General features: G+C 35.6%; 1 protein-coding gene across 1 annotated transcript; it reads right to left on the minus strand.

Annotated features, from left to right (window-relative positions):
• Positions 1-9,964: 9,964 nt before the first annotated feature.
• Positions 9,965-11,693, minus strand: LOC105964441 (UDP-glycosyltransferase 75C1). The gene has a single exon (XM_012988948.2). The coding sequence runs from the start codon at positions 11,495-11,497 to the stop codon at positions 10,073-10,075; it is 1,425 nt and encodes a 474-aa protein (XP_012844402.2). The 5' UTR covers positions 11,498-11,693; the 3' UTR covers positions 9,965-10,072.
• Between the last annotated feature and the right edge of the window lie 1,305 nt (positions 11,694-12,998).

Below are 12,998 nucleotides of genomic sequence, written 5' to 3' on the forward strand. Positions count from 1 at the left end.
CATCCTCTTCTAACTCTGTCAATCCTCTTCCAAACAAACATCATCCGCCAAAAATAACGATGTATATATGACGACGTAATTTTGTTAAAAAACGTTCTACTTCATTGAATCAAGTATCAACACAACTCTTAAAATTTCTAACCACCGTAATCGACAATCCTAGACATTGAGCGAAAAATATAAACGAATAACGCATTCATACCCGGTTAACAACGTCCAACAACGAACGCTCAAATTCGATCCTATTTCAACGACGGTGCAGAAATCTTCAAAGACGATAAAGAACCGCTGGAACGCTGAAGAGAACCTTCGAAAAATATTGTACACGATTTGATATAACGGCCAATGATCTCACGTAATTTTATTCCGTGATTTTAGGCAACGTATCAGCAAATCTCAAATCACGTAGTAAAGGAAATAAATGCCGTTTAAATATAAAACAGGGGTATTAAAGAAAAATTATATAATATATTTTGCCAAGTTGGCAAAATTGGGTCTATTTCAAAAAGGGGAAAAAAAATTGGATCTACCTCATTAGAAAATATGAACAGGGGGTTATCCCTAATAAACCCTTATTTATAAGGGATTATTTCACAAACCCTCTTCATATGCATTAATTGTCCAATTAAGAGATGTCCAATTTTTTTTTCCTTTTTTAAAATAGGGATTATTAGTGAGAACCCCCACTACATTAGGATAAATTAGAATGGGTCGAACCCCATTTACAATATTAGTGAAACCCCCTTCATTATTTAATTTTAATTATTATTTACATAATTATTAGGTGCTAAACCTATATTACCCTTAGTTGCCAAATTTTGTTAAAATAAACCCTAGCCGCATATTTTATACCAACAACCATTCTCTCATCGACACTCATCTCCACCACTCCTCTTCTTTCTCGTTCTGGGAATCCCGGTAATGGCGGTGGAGGCGGCGGCTAAAGGGAGGACGAAGGTGGCGCCACATCTCAACAACGACGAAGGAGTCGTTCTCAGATCTCCGGCACCGTGAAGAAATTAAAGAACAATAGCCGCTATGGAGTCGATTCCAATATTAATTTAATATTCCCTCGGATTTGAAGTTTAAAGTCATAGTTGTTTAGTTTTGCTATGTGCTTATGTATAAATCTGCTTTTGCTTGTCTGATGCATTGATTTGTTTTGTACAAACCCTTGTATTTTAATTTTTAGGTACTAATGTTTGTGCTTTTTCTGTATAGATTTCCACCACTGCCTTTTTCGACAACTTTCACGGCATCAATTGTCACGATCGGCGTCTGACGTAGCTGCATTTTACTCCATTTTATAGTTGTTTTCTCAGAATTTGGAATTTTTTATTTTGTAGCTGATTTTCAATATATTGTTAAAAAAATAGTTGATTTTCATAATTTTTTAGTTTATTTCGATAATTTTAATAGTTGATTTCAATTTTTATATAGTTGGTTTCATTAATTTGTGGTTTATTATATATTTAGTTAGTCTACTATTGAAAACAATTATTTTTTTTAGTTGTTTAACAGTTTCTTATAGTTGATTTGGGAAAAAAATTATTTGGGTGTTTTATTTAAAATTTGTTTCGTTAACTTCTCGTTGAATTCGATAGTTTTGTGGTTGATTTCGATAATTTTACAATTGATTTCGATAATTTGTAATTGATATTAATTTGATAAACATATTGTTGAATACCACAATTTTGTCGTTGTTTATATTAATTTTATAGTTGAATCTAGAGAAAAAAACAAAAAATAAAATAAAATTGTAGATGATTACGGCAATTTTATAGGTTCTTCAGAAGAAGAAAAAATCGAAAAACACTGAAGATACATTAATTTTATGGGCGAATGGCTAAAATGCCCATAACATGATCTTTAGTCTAAAATACCCTCCATAATATAATTCTTATCAATTCCACTCATTATGCTCTAACTTCCTTAATATTACACATTGACCCCGGATTTAAACAAATATATCACATTAACCCCCAAATTTTTTTTTTTTTCAGAAAATAATTTTTTTTTCAGAAAATAATTTTTTTTTCTGAAATGTTTTTTTTTTCCGGCCAGATTCCGGCATCGACAGCCGGAGACCGCCGGTCTCCAGCGTTGATTTTTTTTTTTTGAAAACTTTTTTTTTCCTGAATTTTTTTTCCGGCCGGTCCACCACCGTTGACCGCCGGTCTCCGGCGTTGATTTTTTTTTTTGTTTTTTCTTTTTGAATTTTTTTCTTAGAAAATAAATATTTTAATTAATATTACTGTCTTTGCTACTAAATTACTGTTGGAGACAATAATTTAGCATCCAAGGCAGTAATATTAATTGAAATCATTTTTTTAAAGAAAAAAAATAAAAAAAATAAAAAAAATCAAATAACAGTTAAATTACTGTCTCCGACAGTTAAATAACTGCTGGAGACAGTAATTTAGCAACGAATATAGTAATATTAATTAAAAATATTTTTTTTAAGAATAAAAAAATCAATTAATAGTTAAATTACTGTCTCCGACAGTTCAATAACTGCTGGAGACAGTAATTTAGCAAACGAATACAGTAATATTTTTTTTAGAATAAAAAAGTCAATTAACAGTTAAATCACTGTCTCCAACAGTTAAGTAACTGCTGGAGACAGTAATTTAGCAGCGAATACAATAATATTAATTAAAATATTTTTGAGAAAAAAAAAAGTCAATTAACATTTGAATTACTGTCTCCGACAGTTAAATAACTGCCGCATACAGTAATTTAGCAGCCAAGACAGTAATATTAATTAAAAAAAAAAAAAAGAAAAAACAAAATTATTAAAAAAAAAAAGTCCCGGCGGTCAACGGCAGTTGACCGACCGGAAAAAAAAATTCAGGAAAAAAAAAGTTTTTTTAAAAAAAAAAAAAAAAAAACTCAACGCCGGAATCTGGTCGGAAAAAAATATTTCAGAAAAAAAAGTTTTGGGGGTTAATGTGATATATTTGTTTAAATTCGGGGTCAATGTGTAATATTAAAGAAGTTAGAGCATAATGGGTGCAATTGACAAGAATTAGGGTTAAAATTGGGGTCAAAATTGAAATTAGGGTTAAAATTGGTTAATTGATGAAATTGGGCTAAATTGGGGTATAAATAATGAAATTGAAGTTGAATTGGGTTTCAATGAATTTGGGGTAATTTTGATATATATAAAAGGATTTTCCTTATTTGCAAATAAGTTTGAATGGGTTGGATTTATTTGAAAGACAAAAAAGTTGGATGTCCCTCTTTTAATTAAGTGCCCTTGTCATGGGCCTTTTTGTGATTACCCCTAATTTTATTTGTATGTTTTTCTCTTCTATTACATATATGCAGTTTGTCACAAAAGTGGATAGTTCAGGAAGAAAATCAGTTTATATGATTATATATATATGGGGTTAGTTTACATATCTTCTAGCCACCAAATAAACTAGGGATAAATCAAGCTCAAATCATCCTTTGACATATCCTCTGGAGAAGCGAAAGTACTATACTACCCTTATATGCAATTTTCGGCCAAACTACATTCAGCATTTCTGGTCTTGCATTTATTATTTTCGCTGATTTATTTATTATTATTTGCTTTTTTGTTCTAATAATAAACTTGTTTGTTAAATTTATATATATATTTATTTTTTAGTTTTTAATTTTTTAAAAAAGAAAAAATTAATTAATTTTTATAATTTTTTTAATTTTTTAATTTTTGTAAAAAAATAAAAAATGAAAAAATTAATTTTTTTATTTATTTATTTTTTAATTTTCAAAACAGTATGTGTTAAGTACTGAAAATAACTACATGTAACTATAGTACCTATAGTAATTCATAGTTATGTTCGTTTTTTTTCCCCATATTTTTTGTCGATCAATTGTATACACACACGAATATTGGCTTATACAAAAGAAATTCATAAAAACCCAACAAAAATTTACAAATTTCAATATTTTTATTATAAATCACCTCATAACAAATAAAATACAAATCGAAAATACACAAATATACGCATATGTAACTACATGTTATAAGTAATGTATAATAATGTATACAGATAGAGAGATAGAGAGAGATGTTATTGCTAGGAAATGCTACAGATTTTAAATCAAACAGACAGTGACTCCTCACCCCCTCGCCTCCTACCAAAACCCTAGACGCCGCTAATAACCACCCACGGTTCCGCGCGCCCACAAATGCATAAAAAAAATAGAAATAAATCTGTAAACATAAAAGTAAACGAAATTACTATCAAAATACAGATCTCAACGAGAGGAATCCAACGGTGGGTAGCCCGTCAAATTTCGACGGGTGGAGCACAAAACAAAGCTCCAGCAAGACCACCGTCGTCGAATGAAAAAAAATTGTAGAAACAGATCAGTGCTCCAAACTGAATGAAATCAGAACAAAAAAGAACGAGAGGAATCCAACGGTAGTTAAACCATCGAATTCCGACCACCAGAGAGGGAGTTATGACTCCGGGAAGCAATTTCGCCAGTGAGAGGTTTGTGGAGGCGGGATTTTCAATTTGGAAGAGGAAGAGAGAGACCGAAATGTGGTGGGTTAGGGTTTAAAACTGATTTTAAAATGGAATTATAGGGACTTCAGGGTAGCCCAGGGGGTATGTCAAATAATTTTCGAAATGAGGGGTATCCCCTAGGGTGTAATCCATTTGGTAGTTAGTTATGTATAATTTGGAAATGAGGGGTCTACAAAATAAACCACACATATATATATATATATATATATATATATATATATATATATATATATATATATATATATATATATATATATATATATATATATATATTAATATTGGCCTTTAATTTGATAAAGTTTTTGTTTTCACTTATTAGTTTCACAAGCCATGTATTTGGGTGTTTTATTTTAAATTTGCTTCGTTAACTTATTGTTGAATTCGATAGTTTTTTGGTTGATTTCGATAATTTTAGAGATGATTTCGATAATTTGTAATTGATATTAATTTGATAAACATGTTGTTGAATACCACAATTTTGTCGTTGTTTATATTAATTTTATAGTTAATTCTAGAGAAAAAACAAAAAATAAAATAAAATAAAATTGTAGATGATTACGGCAATTTTGTAGGTTCTTCAGATGGAAGAAAAAATCGAAAAAACCTGAATATATATATATATATATATATATATATATATATATATATATATATATATATATATATATATATATATATATATATATATATATATATATATATATATATATATATATATATATATATATATATATATATTTATGTAATTCAAGTAATCCATGTCTAACTTTTTATATGTGTATCATTTAACTGTAATTCTATGCATTGTATGCAAGCAATTAAAACTGAGATTTTATTGAACCATTACATATTTTTTTGCCTATAAAAAAACACAAATTGTGACCGTTTCTATATTGAACACTCTCTGCTACAAAATGAAAGCAATGGAAAAGCAACTATTAATTATTTTTCTTTTCTATGGTTTAATTTGGTTTCGATAATGTGTACAAGTTGTAATGGTGACTTCATAATGCAACCATGCATAGCAAAGTGTTTTGCGGGTCCTATCGTTGCCCCGGAGGACATTGCGTTCGTCCGCTCCCTCCGTGGGAACACACATGGAGATGTGTATATAATCCAAGAGTCGATACTAATTAAAATATTGGATTCGCGAATATTTTTTTTTATTATTATTATTTAAGGGATAGTCATAAATAATGTTGGGTTCCAACTTATAATCTTATGAATAAAATAATGCAACTTCTTGGTTCACTTTCTAATTTTAATTGGGTTACCTATTGTTTGCTTGTCTTTGTTTGATGAGAGGATTATATATCCGATATTACTTTCATTTTTGTGAATTAGGGAAAAACCCATCGCACTAATAATACATCACATTTAAGACTGGCAATTGAGCCGGACCTACCCGTAGCCTTATAGTCCGACCAGATTTTATTTTAGCCAAGTACGATTAATTGTGAGTCGGGCCGAGTTCGAGCCGTTTCATTGAATCTGATTAAACTATAGGCCGAATTTGACCTTACTGTGGCTTATCCCAAATAAGGCCGACTATATATATATATATATATATATATATATATATATATATATATATATATATATATATATATATATATTAGTTGTCATTTCTTTTCAGGTATCAAGATTTCCGGAAAGAGTTAGTTAGGAGGACATTTAAAATAACTTCTATTTATTTTATTTTATATTTTTTCATTTCGGAATCGGATGCAATTTTTTCATATAATTAATTAAGGATTAAATATTTGCAACATTATAACTTCATTTATTTTAATGAACTAATCAATTTTCTTTTTTTATTTATCTTATTTTTAGTTTCAATGAACATTTTAGATTTTTCGCTTGGATTGGGAAGGTTTTTTTTTTTTTTTTTTTTTAACATGTCCAACTGCAAAGTTGTTTAATATGTAATTCATTTATTGCCTGATATAAGCCCGATATAAATCAGAAATCCGAAAAAATACGTGACCCGAGTTTGAGCATATAGGCATGGGGTTCGACAATATTTCGGTTTGAACCTATAATAATGAGGTTCGATAGTACATGAGCTTGAGCCGACATAGCCTCGGCTTACATGGCCCGATTATCATCCCTAAGAACAATAATTATGGACTCACTATATATTGTAGAGTTTCAATAAAAGTGCCACACCCCTCATCTCTTTTATAAGAGTACACTTCCATTTTTTAATTCCAACAAATAAAACTTGAACTGGTATAAAAAAAAAATATGATTCAAATAGAATTCAGACGGAAAAAATATGATTCAAATAGAAAATACTATAAAAAATACGATTCCGGCTTGGAGTTGAGCCATAATTCTACGCTGTTGTTATCGGATTTTTCGAAAAGATCGCCACCGAATGATTTGTCTGAAGGGTCTTTCCCATCCAAGAATGCGGAAGGAATCAACGGCCCCACTCCGATTAGCCCGTACTTGTCGATGGACTTGAGCACGTGGGGCTCCAGCGCGTCGAATGTGTTGACCAGGACTTTGGTTTTCGTTTTCTCGGCGTCTAGTGTTTCGAGCTGCTCCTTAAAACTCGGAAGTGCGAAGCTGTACTTGTCGGAGCTCGACGGAAGTACGAAAGACGGAAGGTCGCGTTTGGAAAAATTAAGGGCGGGAATTCCCGGGAATTGGATTTGCCACGTCGGATCGTTCGACCCTTCTCCCGCTCCTGCTGCACCATCACTTCGCCGCACTCGTCGGCGTGCACCTCCACTGTTCACTAATGGTGCATCGTCTTCTGCTGCACCCCCTGCCGCTGCCACCTCTGACCCAAATCCGGTGCTTCTTATCTCTGCTGCCGATGCTTTCAATGCCCGATTCTTTCTCTCCGATCTAAATCCTGGTGGTTTCGGGTAAGTCAGCAGGCTCTTGTTCCCGAACGCACGTTGGGGCCTAACTTTGATAATTTTGGGATTACCAATCTGTTGCGTCATATTGGGATTTTTTAGACTGTGTCTGGGATTGAACACTTTGAGAGTCAAGTCATTCATGATTTTTATGCCAATCTAACAAATGGGGTGTCTGACTGTCGAAGTCCGTTTTATGAACGTGTGTATGTTGCAAACGTGTTTATGAGTTTAATTATGTTTGTATTGCTACCCTGTTAGATCGCCAAACTGTTGGTGTTGTTGCCCCAGCTATTGCTGACACTGATGTGATTTCTATGCTCACTGGGGGTAAATCGTGTTCGTGGCCCCTTAAAACGACCGATCTCTCCATGACTTACAAAATTCTGTTTCCATTGGCACTGCCAATTGGTTTCCAACTGCACACCTGAGCTCCTTGACTCGACAAACGGGCCTTCTACTTTTCTATATTGGGACTGGAACTGTGTTTGATTTAGCCCAATTTATGTTTAAGGAGATTATTGCCGAGGTAGACTCTCAGTCCACGACCTTTACTCTCCCGTTTCCATCTCTGATATTTCTTCTACTCAGGGATCAAGGTTATGTACGCAATCGGAGGAATGCAGTCCCCTCTCTTGCACTCCCACTCTCTATTGACTCAAAGATTGTGGACCCCACTTCTCATCCACGAGGTGTACCGCGAGTGGACTATTTGTCGTGTCGTCCGACTACATCTTCGACATCCGTCAAGTCTCGCCGCAAGGATTCCCCTACTACTCCCGTGCCTTTGCTTTCGGAGTTTGTGGCTCATCTCTCTGCCGAATATGAAGCCGTTGTTGCCCGTGCCGAAGAACTTCATCAGAAACTTGCCTATTTCACTGCACTTGCTCAGAAAGGGGGAGATCCCGATCCTGGATCATCCGCAGGGAGAGCTGACCGCGGACCACCTACAAGGGAACCACCACATGTAGGGGGAGTTGCCTCCACTATGAACTCACCAGCCAGGCCCACTACTGATGACAATGCAGCAGCTGGTGGATCTTCTGGTGAAACTGTTGCACCCTCTGTTGCAACAGGTGATACCATCCATGTTGGTGAAGATGATGATGAGTTGTTCCTCGATGCTGAGGATGATCTTTAAATTTTACTATTTTGGTTCTTTTCTGATTTTAATTCTGAACAATGGCCTGTAATAGTTGGTTAGGACGAATGTTGCTTGACATTATTTTTGAATTGTTCTAATAGATGTCCAACTATGCAATATTTTTTTTCAGGCACTTGACTCAGGGGAGGACATGATTATAATCAATAAACGACAAAGGGGGAGATTGTTAGAATCCGTTGGATTCTGACTTTACAAGGAATACTTATAAAACACTTGTTCCTCAAGTCTGAATATACCATATCATAAAGATAGGGAAGTTTCCTTGTATTTTTTTAATATGTTGAGTTACGTTAAAACAAAAAATTCCCTTGTTCTACAACTCATGTCCTTTACGTAATAATGAATTATAACCCTAATGGACTCTAATTCCTTGTAGGGCTCTTATTCGAATAAAGGAGTATAAATAGAGGAGCATAAACGTTTGATAAGGTTGTCTTTTTTGTGAGAGAGAATTTGATTTATGCTCAATGTGTTTTTGGCTGCTCCCTATATTTGATACTGTTCGAAAAGAAAATCATATTCGAAGTTTGATCTTCTTTCAAAGGAAAAGAAGATCGGTTCTTCGGGAGGAGAGCTTAGAAGAGCTCGGGAGGAGGTCGATCCGCCGACTAAAAGACTCAGTGTTGAAGGAATTTCAACTATGCGGAGCAAAGGACGTGTTGCAAATTGAAGATTTATAATTTCGAGTAGTATACAAGAATGGCGTCAACAAAGAGAGAGTCTTTGTATTTTGATTAAGTCCTATTATTGTATTAGTAAAACTAAAATTAGTAAATTTCATTTGAAGGTCCCGTGGATGTAAGGTACAATTGTATCCGAACCACATTAAAATTTGTGTCTTTTTATTAATATTTCATTAACTGTTGCAACTCTCCGTCAACCAATACATGAAACTGAATCTGAGATTAATCCGACAGAAATAAATAATTAGTTTGCACGAAATAATTATAATACCATTATTCCATGATGAAACTCAAAGAGTGTAATTAGTGCTGAAAATCAAACCATGTTTGGCTTGATTAGATGGTTTGAGCTCGACTACTGATTGTTTATCAAATCAAGCTCAAACACAAAAATCGATATAAATGCACAAGAGCTTGATCACAACCAGTTGTTAGGGTCGACTCGTTCGTTTACACCCCTAGGTAGGGGCGAGTCCACCCTTTTGGGAGGGTGGACTCAAGCCTACCCTTAAATTACAAAATTTTCTCCATAATATACCTGTAGATCTATTAAGTCCATTCAAAATTTAAGCCCACTCTGTATCACATTCCTGAACTCGTCACTACCCCTAGGTGTAATATATTAAAAAAAGAAATAAAAATTTTGATGTACTTAAAAAAACTAAACATACCGACACAAAATTAAAGAAGAAAAAGGAAAAGAAAGAAAGAAAAAAAAAAAAAAAAAAAAAAAAAACTTCAACCCTCACCTAAATTAGCAAAAATTAAAGTTCAACCAAAAAAAACCTCTCTAAGCAAATACATTTAATGTGCCCTAAAACAAGGAGCTCAATTTTTCTGAAGAAAAGCCTTCAAATTATTAAAAGAACTCCCATTCTCATCCATAGCTTCCCTCGCCAAACTCTTCCATTCTCGAGCATTCGCTCTCAACTCCCGACTTCTTTCGCCACCATCCATCACTTCCTCAATGCACCTCTTTATCTCACCACTCTCCACCACCCCATCTCCACCAACTCTCACTCTAACCCCACTCTTCCACACATCTTCTATCAACTTCGCATTCGTCCCTTGATCGGTCCATTGAGGAAAAGCCACCACCGGAACTCCGGCAGACAAGCTCTCCAGAGTCGAATTCCACCCGCAGTGCGACACAAAGCAACCTATTGAAGGGTGCGTTAGTACCTCGAGCTGCGAGCACCATGGTACAATCTTTCCTATCTTTTTGAGTTCATCTAAACAACTCAACTTCTCCTCCTCCTCTTCTTCTTCTTCTTCAGTCTTTTTATCCTCGTTTATCCGTATCACCCACAAAAAGGGTCTGTTTGATTGTAACAGCCCTTTCGCTATCTCCTCCATTTGTGCTTTCGGTAGCTTGAGAATGCTGCCGAAAGACACATAAACAACCGACGATTCCGGCTTGGAGTTGAGCCATAATTCTACGCTGTTGTCATCGGATTTTTCGAAAAGATCGCCGCCGAATGATTTGTCTGAAGGGTCTTTCCCATCCAAGAATGCGGAAGGAATCAACGGCCCCACTCCGATTAGCTCGTAGTTGTCGATGGACTTGAGCGCGTGGGGCTCCAGCGCGTCGAATGTGTTGACCAGAACTTTGGGTTTCAATTTTTCGGCGTCTAGTGTTTCGATCTGCTCCTTAAAACTCGGAAGTGCGAAGCTGTACTTGTCGGAGCTGGACGGAAGTACGAAAGACGGAAGGTCGCGTTTGGAAAAATTAAGGGCGGGAATTCCCGGGAATTGGATTTGCCACGTCGGATCGTCCGAGTTTGCTGCAATTTCATCTCCGTAGCCGTTGAAGTAGTAGTAGTATATGTTGAGGACGGTGGCGGGTTGGATCCAGAGGAGGGCGCTCGGGACGTGGAACTCACGCGCCACCTCTGGCGCCCAGGGGAGGAGGAGGGTGTACACTAGTTGGGTGACGGGGCGGCCCTGCTCGGCGGCGGCGAGGATGGTGTCTCTCAGGCTTTGGGAGCCTCTGCTTCTTATCTCTGTCATGTACTTTCCGGCGTCGTCGTTTCCCGGCTTGAACCCGTCGTCGTACCCGTCGGAAAAGGCGGCGAAGGTGACACCCTTGGGCAGTCCGGCGGCGGTTTTGGCCATGCGCCGCCGTGCGTAGAGACTGGTGGCAAAGGTGACCTTGATGCCAATGGCGGTCAGCCTCTTGGCGAACTGAAGGGATGGGTTGATGTGGCCTTGTGCCGGAAATGTAACTAACAGCACGTGCCGCTGCTGCTCCATAATTGTGTTGTGTGTGTGAATTTACGTGCGTGTGTGTGTGAGAGAAAGAAAGAGAGAGATTGGTGCTGATTCTAGTGGGTGTTGTGTTGTGTGTGTGTGAGAGAGAGAGATGCTAATTGCTATATATATAGAAAGGAAGTGTGGAAGTTTGTGGTTGTGATTCTGTTGATTAGTAATTTTATTTTAGTTTGATTAATTTCATGCAGCAGTAAGCAATAGTTTATAGATAGGGTTTAGAAAGTATGACGTTTGAGATGACGAATACTGATATTAACGTAAGACAAATTTGAGTGGACAATAGTTTGGTACTTTGTTCAGTGTGTCAGATATATATGATAGATGCAACACACACCTCACAGGCCACAGCACACATGTCAAGGTAAGATATTCGTAATTTCGTATACTATCTCTTATTTTTTTATATACCGAAATCGCCCCTAGTTACGAGCCGGTAGATGAAAACTAAGGATAAAGAGACTGGAAGTTTGAATTTTGTTTCTTGGTGTATTGAGCAGCAGCTACACTTGTGTTAGGGGTTGTAGCAATTGCCTTCTCCAAATCTAACTGTGACAATGGCCTTACCCCCTGAAACAAAAATATATATAATAAATCAATTAATAATAAAGAGGACAAACTACGACCACTCGTGAACTACGGTCAAATTATTAAAAAAAAAAAAAAAAAAATCCCTTATTTGGTTAATCAGAGCTATCCTTTTAAATATTTTTACATCAATTTTATGTGATTTGGTTATTTAGCGAACTAAATCGTATATTCAGTTCGGTAAACGGTATGAAATGTTAGCGTAACCGAAATTTCGGTTTGGTTTACCGAATTAACATCCTAAAATTTACCTCCAGAGAGGTCTTTTCATAAGATAATACATAGTTGAGGGGGTGATTGTAATTACCGAAACATAAGGGGTTAATTCGTAATTTGACCATAACTCAGGATGGTCGTAATTTTCCCTAACAAATATGATGCATTTTTTTTTAATTTGTAGGAGGGAGAGAGAGAGTTACTGACAGTATCAGATGGTTTTCCAGCTTTCTCATCATTGAGAAAGTCCCGAATCATAACTCTAGCTAAAAGTAATAGTCCATTAGAACCCTATCGGAATAATATTATTCCCAATGCATTATCCCGTTAGAGTTTCTAACTACGTTTCAGGGGGTGAGTGTAATTATCAATACCACAGGGACCTTAAAGTTATTTAAGCATACCTCAGGAGTGTGGGTGTAATTTACCCCTTATATTTTTATACGGGGATATTGCAAATAAGTTTAGATGCATATAAAAGGCTAATAGTAAAATCAAATCCATTACAAGGGGAAGTAGGGGAGGGGGGGATTCGAACCCTAGAACGTTACCCTATTGGTAAAGGCTAGTTACCAACTCTCCTAATGAGGGTTGGTCCCGCTCGCATTTTAATATGTCCTAATTTTATACTTTTAATATAATATAATATTACTTTGACCCCAAATTTTATTAATTATTTAAT

Source organism: Erythranthe guttata, chromosome 7 (genome assembly GCF_056151865.1).
Source record: "Erythranthe guttata isolate IM_541 chromosome 7, IM_541, whole genome shotgun sequence".
Taxonomy (NCBI): Eukaryota; Viridiplantae; Streptophyta; class Magnoliopsida; order Lamiales; family Phrymaceae; genus Erythranthe; species Erythranthe guttata.

What these genes read in the sequence shown, in the direction of transcription:
- LOC105964441 (XM_012988948.2), bottom strand. Translation starts at nt 11,497, where the DNA reads ATGGAGCAGCAGCGGCACGTGCTGTTAGTTACATTTCCGGCACAAGGC.